This window comes from Silene latifolia, chromosome 3 (genome assembly GCF_048544455.1).
Source record: "Silene latifolia isolate original U9 population chromosome 3, ASM4854445v1, whole genome shotgun sequence".
In the NCBI taxonomy this organism is placed as follows: Eukaryota; Viridiplantae; Streptophyta; class Magnoliopsida; order Caryophyllales; family Caryophyllaceae; genus Silene; species Silene latifolia.
This window is the reverse complement of record NC_133528.1, coordinates 13,158,813-13,175,172: the sequence shown is the minus strand read 5'-3', so window position 1 is coordinate 13,175,172 and position 16,360 is coordinate 13,158,813. Positions and strand designations below refer to the sequence as shown.

The window sequence follows — 16,360 nt, the reverse complement described above, 5'->3', positions numbered from 1 at the left end:
CAACGCCCTAATTGATTGATTGATTAATTAACTGGGTTTAATATGCCCTAATTTTGTTTTTGTAATAACTTGTTAATTGTGATTATTGTTATTGCTATTCATTGAAATAAAATTCGTATTTCTTAAATCGTGTCGTATTGATGTTGATCAAGATTTTGTATTGTTCAGTTATAGAAGACAAAAATTCCTGAATTGTATGATAAATTCCTGAATTGTATGATGATCATTCAGCAATTAATCAATTTGTTGGATATTGAAATAATGAATTCCTAATTACTTTTATCAATGTTGACGGAAACTTTAATTTAATGAAACAATACAATCAATGACATTACAATATAAAAGAATTATAATAGCATGAACAAAAATATAGTAATCATCATCAGTGGTCGGATCGAAATTAGGATCTGCTGGAGAACTTGGACTCACTGTAGGTACTTAACAAGGCCAGCATCAAGCAGGAACGCCTTGGAAAGAACATCAATGGAAATTAGTGGGTCGGAACCAAACACCGCGTTAGGAATAGTGACTACACCCGGGTTTTGGCTACTCAAACTTGAGAAGGCAACTGTAGGGGTGCTGCCCATGTTGAGTTGGAAGTGAACAAGGCCTTGTAGGAAAACAAACACGTCACCTTTGTTAAGCACCTTTGTGAACAACTTGTTGCCGCCACTGGCCGTTGGCCTGGTTTGAGGTGACGAAACCCAGGTAGATAGTACCTTCCATGACCGTGAAAACCTTTGTAGCACGAGGGTGAGTGTGGGGTGAAATGAGCCCGTATGGTGCAAAGTCGAGCCTAGCAATAGATATGCCGAGAGTATTGAGTCCGGCTAGGTTCATTGGGCTTACTAGTGTCACCCCCGATCCAAGCATGTTTAACTAGGCCGTAACGTCTAGCCCTTTGAACAAAAAGTCATCAGATGTCGCCGAGAAAAAGGAACATACATCAGATGTATTACCTGAGATTTTATTTGTTTTTGAGCATGTGTGTATTTTTTTTTTGAGCTTATTACCTCAAACTTTATCTGTATTTGAGTATACGTGTATTTTTTCTGAGCTTATTAAAATTAATAAGTTAAATTTTAATTTTTTTTCCGTCAAAACTTAAATTTAACTAAGGATATGTAATTTTTTTTGAGTTTTATTGTAATTTTTTGAGCTTAATGTTTAAGTGAATGAACTCAAAAACTTTATAGTAAAACTCATAATTTTTAAAACAAAACTCAAAAACATTATTACAATGCTCAAAAACTATACAATTGGTGGTAGTACATCGGATGTATAATCCACCTACTGGATGTCGCCTCGTTTGGGTTCTTACATAAGAGCCCATTTACAATCACTATAAAAGGTAAACAATTTTAATCATATTAATTTTTGAAATTTTTTTTAATACTATTATGTTAAAAGTTTCAGTAAACATATCAACTGATGTAAATATTTTGAAATAAGATTATTTGGAATCAGTTAACACAAATTGAACCGATATAAATATTTTAAATCCATTTAAAAGACTTAGAGTGTCTAAAATCTTGAAAATTCACTCAGAGGTAGTTTACTCCGTTAAATGATTTGTCACCAAGTTTCATGAATTTAGCAGCTCATTTAGTATTTTTAGTTCTTTTCTGAAAGCTCATTGCATTTCTGAGTGTTCCGGGTATGAATTCCGAAGTAGGTTTGTTTACCACGCTAGCTTTGTCGAATAATGCCCCTTCTAGCTTTGATTGCTCTCCTCGGCTTTCTCCTGCAACAACGAGCAAACTGAGGGCTTGGCTTTTACCTTTTCCAGGTATCTTACCATCCCATCGTCCCGAGCTTCGTACTCTCCTTCGTATTGGTTAGTCACCAAGAGAGAGTCTGTTTTCAAAGTGATGTGTTCTGCTCCGGCGGCTCTGGCTAACTCAACTCCGGTTATCACTGCCTCATATTCGGATTCGTTATTTGAGGTTGAGAAGGCAAACTTCAAAGCGTACTCGAACTCGTCCCCGTTTGGGCTGATGATAAGGATGCCGGCTCCTGAGCCGTTCGTTGTGGAGGATCCGTCGGTATATACCTCCCACATGCCGGGACATGACTCTTCCTGATACGTGCACTCGGCCAAGAAGTCTGCCAGCGCCTGCCCTTTTATCGAAGGCCTTGGTTTGTATTGAATGCCGAAGCCAGATAGCTCCACTGCCCATTTGATAAGTCTGCCTGATTGTTCGAATTTTTCCAGTGCTTTCTCCAACGGCTGGTCGGTTAAGACCGTCATGGGATGTGCGTCGAAGTAGGGTTTCAACTTCCTTGCGGCAACAACCACGGCAAAGGCTGCTTTTTCAATCAGCGGGTAGTTTCTCTCGGCGGGCAACAGTGTATGGCTGATAAAGTATATTGGGTGTCTTTCGTTTGTTTTCTTCTCTCGACGATTACGGCACGACCGTGGCCGAGGTTATTTTAGATATAGATATAGCGTTTCCCCCAGCGTCGGTGCGGACGGTCGGAGAGTTTGCAGATGGGCTTTCGGTTGTTTGAAAGCCGTGCTCTGCTCCTCCCCCCCAGGAAGTCTTTATTCCCCTTTAGCACTTTGAAGAATGGGGTGCTCTTGTCGGCCGATCGAGAGATAAAGCGGGCAAGGGCCGCCATCCTCCCGGTCGATTCATAACCTCCTTGCGATTCCTCGGCTCCGCAGTCTAGAATTGCTTGGACTTTCTCTCGGATTGGCATCAATTCCCCGGCGCTAACAAGTACGCCGAGGAATTTGCCGCCCGACACCGAAGTTGCATTTTGTAGGGTTAAGCTTCATCTTGTATTTTCTTAGTGAACAAAATGTCTCGTGTAAATCGGCTAAGTGCTCGCCGTCAGACTTGCTCTTGACAATAGCATCGTCGACGTAAGCCTCAATGTTTCGCCCTTTTTGATTTTGGAATACTTTGTCCACCAGTCTTGTGTAAGTCGCGCCGGCGTTTTTCAAACCAAACGGCATCATCTTGTACATGTAGGTGCCGTGTATGGTGATGAATGCGCATTTAGGCATGTCTTCCTCCGCCATGAATACCGATGGTATCCTGAAAAGGCGTCGAGCGTGCTCGGATTGTGTAGCCTGCCGTTGCGTCTATTAAGCTATCTATTCGAGGCAAGGGATAACAATCTTTAGGACATGCTTTATTAAGATTTGTAAAATCCACACACATCCTCCACCCCCCCGATGACTTCCTCACCATTACAACATTAGCTAGCCACTCGGGGTAAGTACAAGGCATGATAAAACCTGCCTCTAATAGTTTGTCTACCTCGGCCTTGATGGCCTCATCTTTCTCGGCCGAGGAGTTTCTCATCTTCTGCTTGACAGGGCGAGCGTTGGAGAGCACGTTCAGCTTGTGAACGATCACCTCTCGGCTCACTCCTGGCATCTCGGCGGCCGAGTACGCAAAGACATCTTTGTTCCTCCTCGCAGATCTAGGAGATCGGCCCCGAATTTTGGTTCCAGGCCGACACCGACAGCGATTCTGAAGGTGCGTCCCGGATCAATCTCTATCTCGCTCGGTCTCGCCCTTCGACCATGCCGACGTGGTTGGTGCTCATCGGTTCGTCCTCCTGTCGTAAGGATGGGTTCTTCCCTTTTTCCTCTTTCTTTGCTACCTTGAAGGATTGCATGTTGCATCCTCCGCCGATATTTGGACGTTGACCACCTCGTCTTTTTCGTTCTTTGAGACGAGTTTATGAACCTCTCCGCGTCCGAGACATACATCGTTGTCGGGGCCCGATGGACATTACAAAGATCGACCTCACTCAGGGTGACACGACCGATGAGAACGTTGTATGCGGATGAGCCGTCGATGACCACGAACTCGGACATCACATTCTTGGCCGCGTCGGACCGCCGAACATCACTGGTAACTTGATAGACCCTGGGGGACCAAGCCCGCCCGGAGAAGCCGTACAATGGGTTGGTGCACGGGCTAAGGTCCGCAATTTTCGTGCCGAGCCCTAGAAAGCACTCCCTGAACATGATGTTCGTGTAAGCACCCGTGTCAATCAGGCATCTCATGACCAGGTGGTTGGCTATGTCTAAGTGGACTACGAGTGGGTCGCTATACGGGGCGATGATTCCTTCGTAGTCCTCCTTCCCAATAGTTATGTTCGGGATGTTGGAAGCGCGGGCCGCTGTAGTGGGCACGAAGTTGACGGCCCGATCTGATCCGTTCAGTGCGCCGTTTGTGTCCGCGAGCGGATCCGCCGTTCTCGTTTCCCCCGATGACAACATGAATTGTTCCTATTCGTTGAAAGACGGATTTTTTATCCGAGCCACCGGTGTTAGTCTTTTGGCCTCCGGAACATACTTGCCGAGGCTCCCTTTTCGGATCGGCTCTTTCAATGGCATTCTTCAAATGCCTGCCGTTGGTTAAGTGACCGGTGTGGCCGTGGTACTCACAAAGATGCAGGCTCGTGTCACCGTCCCCCTAGGTTTGGGGGCCTTTCCCACTTCGCCCCTCGTTTACGCTCGGGAGAAGACCTCGGCGGCCGATACGACCCGGGGGGTGTGATCTTTGTACTTCTTATGGTAGTACGGACTGAACTCCCCGTCCGCTGGGTTCTCGCTTCCCGGGCGGGCCCGTCGGTCCGCGACCTATTATTGTCACGGCGCCCTTCATCCGGCTTGTCCTCCCGGTGGCTCTTTCTTTCGAGTGCCGGCCTCGCCGTGGCCTATCCATATTTTGTGATAGTCTTCGACCTTAATGACCTGGTCGGCCAATTTCTGGCGGACTCAAGGCTCGTGCCACCGCACTTGATGAGCTCGTTTTCAAGTCCCCTCCGGGGAGGCCTTTCATCGCTGCGAAGGCCGCTAGTTCGCCGTTCGGCTCCCTAATCTGCTGAACCCCGGCATCGAACCTCTTCACATAGCTTCGGAGTGACTCGCCTCCCTCCTCGCTGATGGTCGGGAGATCCGATGTCTCGACGGCTCTCCTTTTATTGGTAGAGTATCGGGCCAAAAACGCGTCTCTTAGGTCGGAATAGGAGTATACCGACCCATCGGGTAGCCCTTTGTACCACTTTGCGCCATTCCAACCAAGGTCGTTGGGAAAATTCGGCACTGCACCTCGTCGGGTTGCTCCCACACCGACATGTGAGACTCGAAAGCCTCGGCATGATCGGTTGGGTCGCCCTCTCCTTTGTATGATATAGATGGTAGCTTTAGCTTTGGCGGCACTGGTCTCTAGGACGTAGGCACCGAGGGGTCGTCGACCACGTGTCTAATGACACGCGGCGATCGGCTCCTCGCATCCTTAGTCCGGCCCCTCTCCCCGTGGCGGGAAGGGCTTCTTCTCCGACTCGGTGAGTCGGACTCCTTCTTCGACTCGGTGAGTCGGACTTCTTCCCCGACTCGGTGAGTCGGACTTCTTCCCGACTCGGTGAGTCGGACTCCTTCGCTCGTCTGGGCATGCCTCGTGGGCGTCGCGGCGACATCGTCCTTCCGCGAGTGCGGGAAGGGCTTAGTTCTACCACCGACACTCTGGGCTCCCCGCGTCTTGGTAGGCTCGGCCTCTCTTAGTGCTTCGTTCGGGTTTCTCGAGTCACCTTTTGGGCCCTAGCTTCCCGGACGGGTCCCGCCGCTCTTGTCGGTGTGACATGTGAGCCGGCGCACCGACAATCGTGTCCAGGAGCCGCGCTGCCGGCTTTCTTTGCATCAACCACACGCCCCATGACGGTGACTGGTCGGCGGGCGGCGGCGTATCGGCATTATTGGCATCCCGAACTCCGGTTGAATTATCCGGCCGGTGGAGGGCCGCACAACCTCCGCACTGTGGACGGTATCATCCGGGTGGAGGGGCTCTTCGGTTACGAACACCTCTTGTTCTTTTGACATCTTCTTAGCTTTTTGGGTGGGTTTTTTTTTTGGTTTGGGAATGACTAGCTTCTAGTGTCTTCTCCCCACAGACGGCGCCAATTGTTCCGGGTATGAATTCCGAAGTAGGTTTGTTTACCACGCTAGCTTTGTCGAATAATGCCCCTTCTAGCTTTGATTGCTCTCCTCGGCTTTCTCCTGCAACAACGAGCAAACTGAGGGCTTGGCTTTGTGCCAAGCGTACTCACTCCGACGCTCAAGTCAGTGAACTTATTGTGATTAAGTAGTATGTTGCTTGACGATGTGAATTGTAGAGAGATGAGAGAGATAATACCAATTTAAGTGGTTCTTAGGTTAGATTCTGGATCCCCTTCTCAATGAGAGAGGTGGAGTATTTATAGACTTTCACCTTTTGTCACGTAGTGGCCAAGTGGCCTAGCAGGTGGAAAGACTGATCAGCCCTCGGCCGAGGGACCCCTAGCAGACCGAAGGGCCTTGTTGACTTCATGCCGAGGGGTCTTGGATATGAGTACGCGGATGTGTCTCCTACCGGCTAGTTACCGTTACCGAGAGACGGGTGACTGGCCGATAGGCCGTACCGGATATGCTGTTTGAAGTCGTTGACTGGCTGTGGATATCTTTGACCTCGCTCAATATGTTGACTTGGTCAGCGGGTGCAGAATATGCCCCATCACTGAGAAACTTCAAAAAGTCGATCAATCCAACTAAAGTTTGAGTCTTTATGTCAGCCCTAGGGTTTGACACTGCATGATCTGTATTTATAGTTTTAGATGTTAACTATTGCGAAATTGAACTGGTCGCAAAGTGATCAAAGTCGAATTTCCGTGTTAGAAAACTTATAATTTTTACTAATTAATTTTTTGTCTTTGACGATGAATTCAATTGATTTACTTATAGTAGGTAATGACTATATGTCTATCTATATATATTGGATAAAGAAATTGTGACGTAGTTAATTACGTCCAAAGTCTCCAAACAGATGACTAGACTAATTCATCAACATTATTTTATTTTAGACATTGTTATTATGGTATGAGCCTCTCTCACGGATTTGAGGACTTGTTCTACAACAAAGAGAATCCTAAATTTCTAGAATACCGAGCTAGTAAAATTACCAACTCCGGAATAATCCTTAATAATGTCGCCGACGGTGTCATATTATGACTAGGTAATATCTTAGAAAGGAATCATCAGCTTAAGCATATCATCCCATTCTCCGAATATTTCTTTACCCCTTCTTAATGTCAACTGTTTATCGTAACCTAAGTCAATGAGGATCCTCTCCATTTCAGAATCTCTCAATCCCATTCTCCAAATATTTCTTTACCCCTTCTTAATGTCAACTGTTTATCGTAACCTACCCTTCTTAATGTCAACCGTTTATCGTAACCTAAGTCAATGAGGATCCTCTCCATTTCAGAGTCTCTCAATCCCATGCATTCTCCGAATATTTCTTTACCCCTTCTTAATGTCAACTGTTTATCGTAACCTAAGCCAATGAGAATCCTCTCCATTTCAGAGTCTCTCAAACATATTCATTGATTACATATTTTTAATTTAAGTTCCTTATAAAATGGTATTAAACTAAAGTATTGGAAGTCTAACATTTTCTATTCATCGATAACACTTAGATAAGACCGTGTTACAAAAAAGTTTGTAAAATAGATTTTTGAGTTGCTTTTTCAATTTTGTTATTATTCATCAATTGTTTGCTATAGTTAGTAAGACTCTGTTCTTTTGGAACGAAACTGTATAAACTGAATTGAACTGAACTTATTAGTGGAGTCTAAACTGAATTGAACTGAACTTATTAGTGGAGTCTAACTAAACTAAACTGAACTTAATGGAGCTGAGCTGAACTGAACTGAAGGTGGAAGAGTTAATTTGTGAAGAGAAGAGAAGAGCTGAACTGAACTGAACTGAATGAAACTAAATTGAACTAAATAGAGCTGAACTAAATTAAAATGAGCTGAAATTAAGTCCAAAAGAACATGACCCAAGTCGTTCAGGATATTTTATGATTTCAAATACACTCCCCACCAATATGAAAAAACTAGTATATATTATCAGTCCTAAGTCATTACCTGCTTAAAGATGTATTTGGTCATACAACCATCACAATTAAGGACTAATTCTACGACCAATTCAACCCTTAATTAACACGTTAACTTTATCATATCCTTAGCCTATAAAAGCCCCATTTTGTTGTGTTAAACAATCGTCAAAAACCACAATTAAACCCATAATCATCTCACTAATCAAAGATATTACCATGGCATTTTCCAAGATCTTTGCACACTTAACCCTTTTGCTCATAAGCTTATCCTTGGTTTATGCCACTGATCCGACCCAGCTTCAAGATTTTTGCGTCGCCACAAACGATACCAATAACGGAAGTAAGTACTTAATTTCGAGTTATATATATAGGTCCATGTTTATCAATAAGTCCATAATGTTAGAATATTAAACTGATAATTAGACTTCAACCATCAGGTTAAGCTTTTGGTTGAGATGTAATAATTACTAACGTATGTACTCTGTATTATTATTGCAGTATTTGTGAATGGACTCTTTTGCAAGAACCCAATGGACGCGACACCCGAAGATTTTCTCTTCAAAGGGCTAGACGTTCCAGCCCCATTAAGCAGTCTTGGATCGGGTGTGAAACTAGTGAGTCCAATGAACTTACCCGGACTCAACACCCTCGGCATTTCAGTTGCTAGACTAGACTTCGCGCCATATGGGCTAATCTCACCCCACACCCACCCTCGCGCCACTGAGGTGTTCACTGTGTTGGATGGAACCATATATGTTGGTTTCGTCACATCAAACCAGGCCAATGGCGGTAACAAGTTGTTCACTAAGGTGCTTAACAAGGGTGACGTGTTTGTGTTCCCACAAGGTTTAATTCACTTTCAACTCAACATCGGCAAGACACCAGCTGTTGCATTTTCGGGTTTGAGTAGCCAGAATCCCGGTGTTGTTACTATTTCCAACGCGGTTTTTGGTGCTGAGCCTCCGATCAACGTTGATGTTTTATCCAAGGCTTTTCAGCTTGATGCTAATGTCATCAAGATGTTGCAATCCAAGTTCTCCACCGGAAATTAAACTAACGTGTTGACTCGCTTATATAAACTGGTCGATACGCATGCGTGCGTAAGCATAAAACTATATGTTTAGCTAATCTCATACCTGTTCGTAATAATCTTGTAGTATTAATCTAGTCGTTGAAAATGTATTTATCATTGAGATAATTATTGTTATTTAATTTTTACCTATTATTGGTATTATTAATAAAACTACGGTAAAAAATTACTTAAGATACGAGTAATAGGTAAGACAAGGACTTATACTTTGGATAATTTTACAGTTAAGGACCCAAACTTTCAATTATCCAGATAAGGACCTGACATCGTTTGCCGTTAAACTTCCGTTAGCATTCATTTGTGCTTGATTGAATAACAGTAGGAAATGCTTTATAGAATTTACGTTAATCACCTTATTTGCATTCAAAAAATCAAAATTACTTTCCTCCTTGTTTTGGGTCCATTCGACTACAGCACTATCATTGTCAACCATCACTAATAACAATCTTATCGCCATCGAACGAATGATATTGTATTTATGCTACGGAGGAAGTGAGAATGAAGGAAATATTTTCCGCTTTTTTGGTTTTGTTTAAATGTTTTATCCCTTGTATCACTATGAAGTTTCTAAGTTTTACTCCCCTTTGCACAAAATTTACTAGGTTGTTTTTTTTTTTTCAATCTCATAAGCACGGTTAATTTGAAAAAAAATAGGGTGTTCACTGTTCAGACACTCGTGTAACCATAGGATATCGCTCGATAGATGACTTTTATCGTCGGAAGTGCAAATTTTGTAGGTTTTTAAAAAAAAAGTAGAAATGATAGATACGGAATAGTCAAGAGTTATTTACAGTCAAAAAATGATAATATTCATAGCTTTCAGTTTTGAGTTCACAAAACGATATATTTTCCGAATCAAAGATCACGTATACATGATGAATTCGAAAATATAGGATCATTGTTTCTTGGAATATTAGTTGAGAATTATCGTCAATTAAAATTCTCCAACAAGGGTATTTTTTTTGAAAAATCACCGCATTCGGAACTTCTTATCGTGTATTTTGGAGAGTTAAAGTTTTGTTTTTTTTGACACAATTAATGAAGAGTTGATAATAGAGCTAAAATCGGATCGTCTACAGCCCTAGGGGATAATAAGAAAAATCCTTAATAACAAAAATTGTGTAAAGGCTCTAAATATTTATGATTAAAGATGGTGACAACTGACAACGTAGGTGTTGAAGTCGAATTGACTGCAAAACAAGGAAACTGCTTCGATTAGCAAACAAAATGAGTCAAGAAATAAATTCAAACATGCATATTAACGGAAGTTTAACGGCAAATGCTTTCAAATCCTTAACTGGACAATGTGAATGTTCGGGTCCTTAACTGAAAAATTATTCAAAATATAGGTCATTGTCTTACCTATTACTCCTTTAGATACCCTGTATTATTCGATTTGAGCAATACCTGGGGGTAAAATTGTCAGTTCAAGCAAAGCCCTACAAAAATAAAACTACAATTCTGGTAGAAAGAGAAAACAATTTCTTATAGAAAAAGAAAACAATAGCTGGGAAGTCTGTAGAAAGATTAGCGTTTATAAACTGTAGAAACATTGCCCTCGGTTACTATATAAACCGAGTATTGCCAATTAATGAAATCAACCTTCCCCTCATATCGCTTTAACAAAGAGAAAACAATCGCTAACAATTTTCTGTGAAATATCAGGTAAAAACCCACTCTCCCTCTCCTCATCCCTCTTATTTCCGCTTCTTAATTTCTGATCATTATTATTATTATTATTATGATTATTATTATTTGGGTTTTGTTTATCCTTTATTTTTGTTTTCTTTTAATTTTATCCGCCCCAAATCTGGAATTTTTTGGGACTTTGATTGATGATATTGAGCCTTAATTTATTTTCGTAATTTATTTTCGCAGTACGTTTTTTACTCGGGATACTCTCCTTTTACATGCCCTCGGCTAAAATTATGAGTAAACCTAATTCTCTCAACTATTCACAGCACAACCTCTCAAATTAATTAAATTTCATCAATTTAAATCAATAATTTTCATGTAAAACAGAATTAATTTGTTAATAGCATGGTTAAGAATCAAATTGACGTATTTATTTTCTTTTAAAACAAAATAGTTGAATTTGGGTTAGGTTTTGTTGAACAGTGTTATAGGGAGATTATTATGATGCCGCCGGTGACAGGAAGAGGGAGGTTATTGTGGTGTCGCCAGTGAAGGGAGGGGAGGGTGTGGCGGCGTCGAGGGAGGGGGAGTTTGAGGGTGCTTATTGCCGTTGGGGATGAGGGAGTTAGAGGAAAAGGATGGGTGGTGATGCTTCGTGAGTCATGGGACGGCGACGGTCGTCGTTTTCCGGCAGTGTATTGTATTGAGTAAAAATACCGTACTACGAAAATCAACACACCCTTTATTTTGTGTAGTAATTGATTAATTTTAGCTTTCTTATTGGTTTAGTTCAAGTTTATTACGTGATTATTTGATGTATTAGTATTTTAATATTTTTATCATTGAATATTTCTATGTATAAATTTGTGCAGGATCAAACTGCAATGAAGCCTGCTATGCGCTTAGGTGACATGACTGTGCGGGAGTTATTTTTGACTGGTTTAGGTGGAATAATTTTGGGTGAAACCTATTTGTCAGTATAATACTATTTCTCCCCCTCTTTGTGTTTTATTTTACACTTCTCATAATAGTTCAGCCTCGTAGCTTAGCTTTACATTTCACTAGCTTTATTTATTTGCAGGAGTTACATTCATCCGCACGTCTCCCGCTTTCGTGAGAGGAATTCGGCTAAACATGAGGAAGCCTCCCACCCATCCAACTAATGAAGCTTCCAGAATTCTATGGTTAGGCGATGCTATGTTCGTCATCCACTGTCTTAATTATAGGGCTTGTATTCCTCTTAATCCCGGAATTTTCCAAACCTGTTTCCTTAGATTCATACTTTCAGAAAGTAGTATTTCATTTATCAATTAGTTTTGTTGCCCGCGAAATTCGCGGACCTATTCATATTGTGTTATATTTTTGTATGACCTCTTTACTTGGCTACCTATTATACAAGTAGAGAGTATGAGACATGATTCTCTTTCTCTAGCTGTTGCCGTAAAACTTTCGGCTGAAATCAACTGTAGAGTCACATTATCAAAAAGTAAATAAATTACAAATGCAAAATCGTTTGTACTGCCGTCCACCGCTACAAATTCTGTTTCATAATACTCGAAAAGCAATACCCATATGCTTACAAGGCTAAACAAATTCATTAACAACTCTCCAACCTTCTCGAATCTTTAATCTAATCAATCTGGTAAGCGAGAAGTGTAAGCAAAAAAAAATTGGTCACGTTTAGTCACTCACACATAAGTTGGCCCGAGTATACTTGCCACAAACGGCTACTTGCTCATGTGCAGCAAGAGTTAATTATAGCTCTCCATTCAAGCTTACCTATGACACGTTGATTATTGTCACTTTGATTGTTAAAACTTCAAGAGTCATACCCGTGTCCTGTCTGCTACCCTTTTCAATATGACATGTATATCATTTATCTCGATACAGAAAATTAAAGGGATTTAAAAGTGAGTAATCAATCAATATCTATCTATCTATATTAATAAAGGAAATTTTTGGAATAGGAAAGAGAATAACATCTCATGTAAACCACTAAAACTTAATAATTTAATATTAATAAAATTAAAATTAAAAAAACATAGAAGTCTACTAAATATCGAACAACTCCACCGCGGAATACAGAAAAGCCTATATATATGCATTGCACGTAGATTCAAATTCCTCCCTTTATCTAAATTATTATAGTTTTTCGTTTCTGATTTTTTGATTGATGCAAGCTTTGACAACCCCCTTATTTTTCTTTTTATATTTTGTATAGATACAGATTGTGTATACGGAATTACGGACTATTAAATTTTGTATGGAAACATGCAACATCTTACGTTGATGGATATATTAATATTGTACCTGTTTTTTTTGCACAATATGTTGTTTCTTAATCTAGGGTTATCGTCTTTTTTTACTAATAATTTTTGTTAAAGGTTCAGGATCTTGAATTCAAAAGGCAACCCGCAGTCCCGGGCTATAAGATACAGCTGTTGGAGCGGAGGATGAGAAAATCAGATCCATTAACCTTCTGCCATACATAATTGAATTCATGGAAGAAAGATTTTCAAATAATTATTTTTAAAGGTATAATTTATGTTGATAATGGTATGTATCATGCATGTACAAATCTCCTATCTATAAAAGCTATAGCATTTAGGAGATTGCTATTGGCTCCTTAAAATTAGGGAATGAAAAACCTTTTATTTTTTGCTCAACGTGGTTCCCTTATTTATAGGAGCTTTTATTTCTTTTCCTCAAACTCAATTATTTCTATACTACACTATCTTCAGCCATAATTCCTCAACTCTACAAATGAATATATAGGATATATTACAAATTTACAATTACAATAAAAGTGGAGTAACTAATAACAAAGCTTAATTTACATACAGATTGCGAGAAATTGAGATAATAATGATATTAAATGACATAATAATGTGAGAAAAAAAATTAACTTCAATTTATTTGAATGTAAATATTATACAATATTAGTTCAGTATTTATAATAAAAATAAATATAATACTTCAGATAGATCTCTTAAGAAAAAAATGCAATTCTATTTGCGTCTAATGAAATTTAGGACTCATACAATATCATTATCAATATCAACCTGCAAAAAAAGTAATATACTATTTTTTACTCTAAAAAACCATTAATTACAATTAAATAAACCTTCATACAAATCAAAATGCATGTTTTTGAATCCAAGAAGAAAATTGACAAGGGATTAAACTTTCAAAAAATCAAAATTTCATTAAATTTGTCAATTAAACACAACAAATAAATCTTATATATTCACATTGATCACATTCACTTACTTAGCTAAATTACAAGTTGATCATACACAACAAAAATTTCTAACATCATCCAATTAAATATTTTTGTGTAAAAGGTTTGGATTTTGGCTATTGACGAGATTTAATTGAAATATTAAAGAATTTGTGATTAGAAAAAAGTAAGTTTGAATAAATGCAGAATTCAAAAAAAAGGGAAAAAGGGCGAGAGGATGAGAGTGACGTGAAAGTTTGAGAAGTGAATTAGCTAGGTTAATATTTTGCACATGTATCTAGACCTGGCAAAACGGGTCAACGGGTCGGGTTCGGGTCGGGTCAGTTCGGGTCGGATCAGTTCGGGTTTCTCATTGATTTCGGGTTAACTCGGGTCGGGACGGGTCATTTCGGGTTTCGGGTCTGTTTCGGGTTTGTTGTCGGGTCAGTTCCGGGTCAAGCGGGTCGGGTTGTTTTGGGTCGGGTCATTTTCGGGTCGGTGAATAATAGAGAAATTGTCATTTCAAGTCTTTTCGGTTTAATTAAAGTTATATTTTGTCGGGTCATTTTCGGGTTTGGTGGTTTCGGATCGGGTCATTTTCGGGTCAGGCCAGTTCGGGTCAAGAAAGCTCGGGTCATGTTCGGGTCAGGTCGGGTCAATTCGGGTTTTCGGGTCACATTCGGGTGATGTAGTTCGGGTCACTTCGGGTCTCGGGTCAGCTTTTTCGGGTCGGGTCAATCGGGTCGGGTTGCTTTTGCCAGGTCTACATGTATCTTCACTCTTCTCTTAATCTCTTCCAAATACTTAATGAGTTAATGGGTTTATTAGTCAATTAGTATGAGCTTACGTACTTTATATCATTGGTTGGTTGTCTATTATTTTTTTAGGTGGGTCACTTGAAAATAGGTTAGATTTACTCGGTGTTATTTGGAATTTGGTTACCATTTCAACCAAGTAGTAATAATATTGATTTGTGTAAACAAATTGGTAGTCCTTTATACTTAATTTCAAAATATTCCTATTTACATAAAGATTAAGGAAAGAGTAAATTACTCCATGTATGAAATTTTACTTGCATACTTTGTAAATGACTAAATCAATACTATATTGAAAATATTGTAATTTTAAAAGTAACCCGTGCAATTATTGCACGGGGCTAAAACTAGTTATCTATGAAGCATCCGTTAAATAATAAAAACAATTGTTTGTGATATATTTTCATTAGTTAATCATATATAATAACTTTTGACTCATACTCTACTCTTTTTTTTTTAATGAAAGCATATAAGGGCACTTTCAACTGGTATATCTTCCTTAATCCTTCTCCCTTCATTAACTTTCTCACGTTTAAATAAATTGTTTTTATCTAGCTATTATTCTTTTTTCATAGTACGTAGTACAAAGAGTGAAAGAGTGCATATCAATATTCCAAATCGCTACGGGACAAACAAATTTTAATTTTTCAAAACTAATTTACATCTAAATTTTAATTTTTCAAAACTAATTTACATCTAATGATACGACGTTTTTATAATGATTTTGACCAGTATTTCGTCGGAACGAATTAATATTGATCGGAATTTCTCAATATTATTAACTATGTATGATTTCGACCGGAATTTCTTAAAAAATTGTTTTTGGGAGTATTTAAATCGTCTATCATGCATATTCCATTAATCCCTGCATGAGTACGTATATGCATGCTTATACATGAGATTCGACATACTAACCCTTAATTACATCGCATTTTTTTTGTCCGATTTCTGCGGAAGATTTTCAAGTCATATAGAGAGTCCAACATTCTATAGAGTATTATAGAGTACTTCCTCCGTCCTGGTCATTTGTTGTTCTTTGGTTTTGGCACAAAGATCAAGGAAAGAGGAGATGACCAATTACTAAATAACACGTGGAGCAAATTAGGTGTGAATGACCAAATTGTTCATCAAATGTAATCCTAAAATAGAAAGGACAAAATTGACCGAGACATCAAAAAATAAAATAAGACAACAAATAATCGGGATGGAGGGGGTAATAAATATATACATAGAATTAATAATGGTCTAACACAGAATCACCATAAGATAATTATAACTGACAAAAATAACATGGAGTAGTATGAATGATAGTTAATAGGGCGAAGTTTTTGCAAGCATAGGATAACCTAACTAAATTATAAGGACTATTTCGACACAAGGAATTGTAAGTTTTGGCCAGTTGTAGTATTGTAGATTTATAGAAATTATAGTACAATTTACAACTCTATTGTTGTTCTTCCTCACGAGCTTTTACTCACATCATCAATACTTAATGCGAAGTCTCAAATGACGATATTGATGAAGTTTTAATAAGAAGTTTTGAAGGAATCTCTTGGATAAAAAGATGAAAGTTAATGCCAAGTATTTGTTAGAAGATAATGATAGAAGTATAAAGTACTGTATATTTGAGCAAATAAAACTCTGATAGATCTAAAGTATTTCACTGAAATAGGATTAGCTGGTGATATAGTTTTATTCC

At 39.4% G+C, this 16,360-nt stretch overlaps 1 protein-coding gene, 1 long non-coding RNA gene and 1 pseudogene across 2 annotated transcripts; 2 read left to right on the top strand and 1 right to left on the bottom strand.

Moving 5' to 3' along the window:
• Positions 1-425: 425 nt before the first annotated feature.
• On the bottom strand, positions 426-7,359 carry LOC141648696 (putative germin-like protein 2-1; annotated as a pseudogene).
• A 714-nt stretch (positions 7,360-8,073) lies between these two features.
• On the top strand, positions 8,074-8,973 carry LOC141645930 (germin-like protein). Its single transcript, XM_074454080.1, has 2 exons — positions 8,074-8,241; positions 8,400-8,973. Exons 1-2 carry the CDS (start codon positions 8,118-8,120, stop codon positions 8,951-8,953), a joined length of 678 nt encoding a protein of 225 aa, XP_074310181.1. The 5' UTR covers positions 8,074-8,117; the 3' UTR covers positions 8,954-8,973.
• A 1,505-nt stretch (positions 8,974-10,478) lies between these two features.
• On the top strand, positions 10,479-12,135 carry LOC141645929 (uncharacterized). The gene is made up of 3 exons (XR_012545228.1): positions 10,479-10,656; positions 11,499-11,599; positions 11,708-12,135. It is a non-coding gene; the product is annotated as an uncharacterized LOC141645929 (long non-coding RNA).
• Positions 12,136-16,360: the final 4,225 nt, after the last annotated feature.

Bases quoted from the DNA above. Each gene is read 5' to 3' on its own strand.
- LOC141645930 (XM_074454080.1), top strand. From the start codon at position 8,118: ATGGCATTTTCCAAGATCTTTGCACACTTAACCCTTTTGCTCATAAGC. The intron at 8,242-8,399 runs GTAAGTACTTAA...TTATTATTGCAG, and splicing joins AAACGATACCAATAACGGAA to TATTTGTGAATGGACTCTTT.